Below are 7270 nucleotides of genomic sequence, written 5' to 3'. Positions count from 1 at the left end.
CTGTGACTGTTCACGGAAATAATGTTGGTCAAACCACTACCCCTTTTTTACATCTCGTGGAGGCGGGAAGGCAATCCTGACTGATCGCAGAAATAATTTTTGTCAACCCCTTTACCCCTTTCCAACATCGCGTGATGGGGCTGGAAGGCACATCTGTGACTAGTCACAGAAATAACCTTCTCCAAGGTTTTTAATCTGGAAAACCAACTAGAAAGATGGCCGACATTGACAATCAAACAGTAGCATTAAACACATGGGGGGAAAATTAATTTTTTAATATCTTCTTCCGGCAGTCTAGGCTCTATTCTTAAAATATGCTTTTTAAAAAACTCATACTCCACCTATCAATTCGCGTTACAATCTTAATTTCAACAACCAAACCATTTCATTACCGAAATCAAACAAATCAAAGGTTTCACCACAAAGCAGGGAAGATATTATTACCTCTTCTCCCTCCTCAGTTGAAGCAACCCCAAGAACTTCTGGTTCAATTCCTTCTTTCTATAGTTCTGATCAGGTTATAATGATTTGAGAACGGGAACGAGAATCAGAATATTACCGAGAATATAAGTGACAAATAAATTCTCTGAGAATTCATAAGAATTTTAGAATTTATTTTAATTGGAAACGAAAAACGCTTTTCCAAGAAAGTTTTGCTATAAATCGTGCCAGATTAATATTCAAGCAGATTACAGGCTATGTCGGCGCTGAACCTGCTAAACCTGAAACAGTTTTTAGTTGAAGGGTCCACGGTATAAATATGTTAACTGTTATTTCAGAAATTTGACACGGTGAAGGATAATCGTTCTTATTTTCGCAATTTTAAATCTTTTCTAAACTGTAAACTGTCTTTTGTTCATTTACTAGAGAAAAATAATACACGTTAGTTTGATAACATTTGAGTCAAAATTGAACGTTATATGATAATTGAAAGCTATTCATATATCAAAATGTTTGGAATCGCAAGTCGAACATAGAGGTGCTTGTAAAAATTTTAAATAGTTTATTGCAATGATTTGTTGAGTGTTAGTAATAGAGACACGTCGCTCACCTTCGTCTTTACAGTGATCTGTAGACGCTAATACCGAAGATCACGTAAAATTAGCTACAACAAACTTTCGACACACATAAACTTAACTGCAGACACACTAACATGTATCTTACTGGCCTATTCTTCGAGTAAACTGAGCCGTTATGGGAAAAAGCATGGATTTCCCATAATACGCCATAAGCAGTTAACAGGTTTAGACGGCGAATCTATGCTCTGGATACCAAAACCTTTACATAACCCTTACATTAAAGCAAATGTAGTACATTATTTTACATACAGTTAGATAGGTAATACACAAAATATTTTAATATTAAAATATGTACTTAAATTCTGATCTTTTTATATTTTAGATCATTTAGATGTTAAAAAAAGAAGATAAATATTTATAGTTTTAGTCAATAAGAATGATAAAAATTAATAAAGTGCCTTATTTGTCCATTGAAATGAATTGTTTACTTTGTGAAACAATATTTACTTTTTAAAACGTACATAGAATGGCCAAACCCTTTTAAGCATTTGAATAAAAGCAAAACATGTAGTTAAAATTTAAAAATATAATAAAAATTTTGATCGCAAAGCGTAAATTTACAATTAAAATAAAATTTTATCAAACAAGCACCCGAATAAAATATTTTATAGATATAAGACTAACTATTAAACAAGGGAGTAGCGCTTGGTATTTAATAAGTACAAGCATTCAATAATTATTAAATACCAAGCGCTACTCCCTTGGTTTTTGAGTAGTTTTTGACTCAAAAATTTTGAGGTTAGAGTTTCAGCCCAAAAGTCTTATTAATTAATAAGCTACTGTTTTTCATATTTTGCATCCCTAAATATTCCTAAGCTAGTCAAGAATGTATACTCAACTATTTACATAAACTCTCACACAAATGATGTCCTTCTTGCCACAACTCTGCAGCTAAATGGCTTCTCTGCTAGCAATTCTAAACCAAGTTGGAACCCTTACAGCTCCTCTGGCACCTGAATATCTCTCTCTATCCTCTTCAACTACTCCTGCCCAGGTTAAGCCTTAACCATGTCTAAGAATAATACTTTAAATATTCTTCAGTGGAATTGTCTGGGCATATTATCCAACAAGGCTTCCTAGATGAAATCACATATAATTATGATGATTCTCTTGAATAAGACATGGCTCAAACCCCAATCCAGTTTTCTTTTTAAAGGATTTAAGGGCATGAGATACCTACAGTTTCCCCGGCTTTTTTCCACAAAAAGAACATTTTTTTAAAACTGAATTCGGAGATGCTATAAAATATCATAACGGACGTCCCCGGACTGTTTTTGAGGGATAATAACAAAAAAAAATTATTGTGCTAAATAAAAATTTTATACATATGCATTATTTTGAAGTTACGTCGTTTTTCATCTCTGCCTTTCCGATAATCTGGAAATTATTTATGAAATAAACTTTTTTCATTGCCTGCAAACAAGGTTAGTTCCGGGAGATTAATTACTATGTTTATTTGTAAGTCCTAAGTTTTCGGCAAAAAATGTTGTGTAGTTTGGAAATAACGCTCGGGTGAATTGTAACACACATAACCTCGAAATATACACGCACGTTGTTAGCAATATCAAAAATTTTTTGATAAAAAAACACAAAAAAAGTATGTGGGGACGTCTGTTAGCATGTTCGCTATCATTTCCCAGATATTGAAGGCAAAATATTTCTTATCCTAGGAAAAAAGCCGGGGGAATCTAACACTGAAAAAATCGATACTATTTAATAAGCGCTATGCAAATTAATCACATTTTGCTAAATTAAAACTTTTTTTAATTAACCTACAAAAAAATTGTGTGGGGACGTCCGTTAGCATGTTTGCTATCATTTCCCAAATTTTTAAGACAAAATATTTATTATTCTAGAAAAAAAGCCAGGTGAACCTAAAACTGGTAAAATCAACAATTTTCTAAGTATCACATGCCCTTAACATAGTCAGGAAAGACCGACCCAACCGGGTGGGAGGAGTTCAGTTTATTGCCATCAGAAACGACATCCCTTTCAAACAAATTAATTCAATTGGTGGCATGGACGAATATTTTGACAATCTGGCTGTAGTTATCCCAACTAATATATAAGTCAACTATTAATTGTTAATGTTTATAGAAACCTTCGAACTCCTGCCAATTTGGTTAACTGGCATCATTTCTTTGAGTCAACCTCAAACTTTCTCTGCACCCTGGTCACAAATTTTGTTATTAAAAAAAAAAAAGAGTTCAACTGTTTTGTACGTAAGTTTGACGAAAAATGTAGTGTATATGACAAATATAGTATTAACTAAAGAATCCAGTGAAACGATAATTCTATCTGAAAAATTCCATAAAAATGCCATACACAATTCATCCACAATTTGTGAGAAACAGTAAATACATCATTTATTATTCTTTGAAAGTACAGCTATCAAGAATTGTAAGAACATACGAAACATTTAATAATATTTCCAACTTAAAAACGGCGATCCGATGCTATGGAAAGCTTAATTTTTGGTCGGATTTAGCTTGATCTTATTTTTTTGACAATTAATTTCTCAGAGGGGTCTTTCGGATCTCGCACTTTGGCCTCGGATTTTTTGTAATTTCCCCACATTGATGCATAGATCTTTTTAAATTAATATATAAACTATTAACAACTATCAATTGGTAATTGTGAATTCCCTCTAGTGAATGCTCGCGTCGCTTTAACGAATACATTCTTGTCACGTGTCTCGAGCTTCGAACTCGATTAAGGTATACCAAACGCCAAATATTCTAAAAATATTATATTGAACTTTGTTATATATTAAATGCATTTTATATAATTTTTCTGTAAATACGCTCGAAGCTGCTTTGCTGTTTTACTTTAATCCCATTTTGCAAAGTTTAACTATAAATTTGAATTTTTGAAATTCTTATGGCATTTTCCACGTTGAAAAAAAATTGTCGCTAACAAAAAACAGTTAAAGGCAATTTTGTAGACCTTTCTGAAACCAATAATTTTGCTCATGGACTATTTATATATCTAAGGTGTTTTCGATGAAAAGTTAAATTTTTATTTTTCATGACTTTTACCATCAATATTAGCGGTAGAAGACTAGCTAACAAACTCGAACAGTTTTTTTGGACCATATAAAAGTATACCGAAGAAAATTTTGTTTTGAAAATATCGTCGGAAGTTATCACGTCGCCAAACATGTTAGTACTAACTGTTTCTTCTGTCTCACGGAGTCTCAAAACGTCGACAATTAACGAAAACTGCATAGGTCTAAATTTACGTAAATTTAATACCTTCCATCATAAATGATGAGAATGTAAAAATTACATTATTCAAAAATACTTCTAGTTTAGAAAATCTTTTTAGTATTAACATAATTAACACTTCTGTTTAAAAATATATATATATTAGCGCGTTTGCAAGCTATAATCTCTATTATAAGAAAAGATTACATAACTGCTGTGTTAAAATAATTAGTCCCTATGCAGAAAGTTTGCAAATAATAAATAGTTGAGTCTTAGAGAACATTATTAATTTTTCAAATGGTATTTATAAAGTTGAAACTTCTTTCTTAAGTTTAATATAAAAAGCAAGCCATAAGTGAAACTTCAGAGGTATTTTCTTTAAAAAATGATGTTATGGATGTAAAAAAATGTTTTAAAAAATTAAACATTTGGCGTAATATACTAATCTTGTGAGGCTTTTTTCTATATCAACTTGACTCTTCAAAACTAGTCTTGTAATTCTATTTTCAATAAAAATGAAACTTGAAACTCTTGCAACCAGGAGAATTGTCATTTTTCCATCTTTTTCATTAGATTATAGATTATGACATTTTTTGGCTTTGAAAGAATACTTTTGTTTTTAATTACCTCAAGAAATTCCTGAAGAATAGACAAAAATTGTAAGGATGAACTAGGAGAAAGAATAAAATTTCCTTTTTAAAAAGTGGACTCTATATCGGAATAAGGCAGATTTTTTTAGGATAAAATCGCTTTTCACTTCGAGGGATTAATTTTTCTTGCTTTTAACAGAAACTTTCGATTTATGTTTAAAGAAAACAGTTGTTCATTCATAAATATTATAAAAAATAACCTCAAAATTTAGTAGAGATAAAATCTGAAATCGTAATCGGGATGTATGGAATAGAACACAGTTGTCAGTACGTTAATACATATTCAGCGCAGTGTTCTTTCAGTCCACATTGCCGATTAGAAATACTCTAAAATATAAAATGTAAATAGGTCCATTTAAAAATTTGCAACACAAGGGAAAATGCTAAATAAAAAGAAAATTATAGTTATAAGAAGCGTTAGTGTATATCTTTGATCTAAAGAAAGGGGAGAGAAACAAGGAGAGATTGGGCACCTGTTCCCGTTGCCCCCGGAGTTTTGCCTCTGACCGCCGGAGTCCTGGCTTTGTCGAGAGAAGGATGGTTTGGAAGATTGGGTCCCAGGATTTTCTAGGTCGCCCTGTGGGCCTTTTCCCTTTCGTTTGACCGGCTTGTGCCGTTTCTTCTTCGCTTGGATCGCCAAGACTCGCCTATTCACATCGTTCTTGGCACTCATCCCGGTCTCGCCGTGGCCTCTTTTTCGGTTTCCTGCTTCCGGCGCGGCTGCTCCGCTTGCCTTCGTCTCGCACTATTGCGGTTCTCTCGTCCGGAGTGCAAACTGTAAATCGTCGTCCGTTTACCTCGAGCCCGGCCTACGAGCGATGCGATTCCGAGTTTCATCCGCTTTACCGTCTCATTTTGACCGCGTTGCGCACCTCGCACTGCGGTTGTTTGAGTATGGCAGCTTCTGCCCACTTCCACAGTTCCGCCTTTTCTGCGTTTCGAGTTTCGGAGGACCTTAACAAGCGAGTTTCAATAATTGGACTTGTCAATATTTACGTACACTTCCCGATTAATTTGTTAATTGACTTCGCATTTGTCTTCGATACTCCTCCTCAGCACTACATAGGTATCATTAAAATTGAATATAGCTGCAGTGATCCCAACTTTGGCATGTTGAACTACTGCGCTTGCACGGCACAGCGACCCTCATTGGTCAGTGTTGGCGCGCGATTAAAACCGGGTATAATTCACAATTATTGAGATTAAAGAACATTATTATTATAAACTGTACATTAATATCAGAAACTAGGCAATTTGTGATAAAAGGTTAGATGAAAATATTAACGCGTATATTTAGTAAATAATTGCACATTTTCTTTCAATTCAAAAGATGGATTTATATCTCACTAACAAAGGTTTTCGAATTACGAAAATGTTTATTTAACGAATCGTATCTATACCGAAATTTTGGTACGAATAGACAAATTTTGTTGGCACGATGGAAAAAAATCAAGAGAAGAAAAATATTGCTTTTTGTAAGCCCTACAAGATTATCAAAACACTTTTTTGGATTTCCTGAGAATACCGAAAATTCAAATTTTGATTGCACAAAAAAGAATAAAAATTCCATTTGGTTGTCAAACTACGCAGGATATGAAAAAAGATAAATTAACAAAAATTGTGATCCCAAAAAAGATCTACAAATTCGTTGAGAATAACTTCTTGATAGGGCGCGTATTTTTGTTTTGTTTGTGAAAAATAACATTGAAATAAAAAAAAAAAGATATAAAAGATTTACAGAAAAACGATCAAATTTACAAAAAAAAAAGATTTAACAAAATCTGTTTACAAATGTCTGTCGGAAATCGAGCGCGCAGCGCGAGTGTCACGATGAGAATGTGAAACTAAAAGCCTACAGAGCTTTTAGAAACTTAATCTTTAACTAAACTTAATAAAGTGGAAAATTCAGTATATGAAGACGCATATAAATACTGCGATCTAAAAGAGATCTTTTTGATAAAGTTTTATTAAAACTTTATTTTATTAAAACGCTTTAACTAGTGAGCGATGAGGGTGTGCCCACGAGGCGGAAAGATTTTTCTCATTATGAGAGTCATTATGTGACGTCTCTGAATTAAAAAGAACTGTTTTTAGCTGAAAACGTTATTTTCCGGTATTTATATAGTATGATTTTTTATGTAATGGAAATATTTACATAATATTATGCGAATATTCATACATATTATATTAAATGTGGGAAATATATATTCATTTAAAAATTAGTCGGTGAAATATAAGTTACGCCTTAGAACTAAAAAAAAAACTATTAATTAAAAAACATACGCGTTATTATCTTGTATTGCATTAAATCACAAATTACGTAATTTCTTATATT

At 32.7% G+C, this 7270-nt stretch overlaps 1 protein-coding gene across 1 annotated transcript in view; it reads right to left on the bottom strand.

Moving 5' to 3' along the window:
* LOC117169796 (SRSF protein kinase 1) overlaps positions 1 to 6024 on the bottom strand; it is a 111866-nt gene extending 105842 nt beyond the window's left edge. Inside the window, exon 1 of the mRNA XM_033356303.1 lies at positions 5409 to 6024. Within this exon, the coding sequence (XP_033212194.1) occupies positions 5409 to 5608 (200 nt within the window). The 5' untranslated portion in view covers positions 5609 to 6024. The remainder of the gene's footprint in view (positions 1 to 5408) is intronic.
* Between the last annotated feature and the right edge of the window lie 1246 nt (positions 6025 to 7270).

Source organism: Belonocnema kinseyi, chromosome 3 (assembly GCF_010883055.1).
Source record: "Belonocnema kinseyi isolate 2016_QV_RU_SX_M_011 chromosome 3, B_treatae_v1, whole genome shotgun sequence".
In the NCBI taxonomy this organism is placed as follows: domain Eukaryota; kingdom Metazoa; phylum Arthropoda; class Insecta; order Hymenoptera; family Cynipidae; genus Belonocnema; species Belonocnema kinseyi.
The sequence above is the reverse complement of the archived record's forward strand: the minus strand, read 5'-3'. Positions and strand labels throughout refer to the sequence as shown.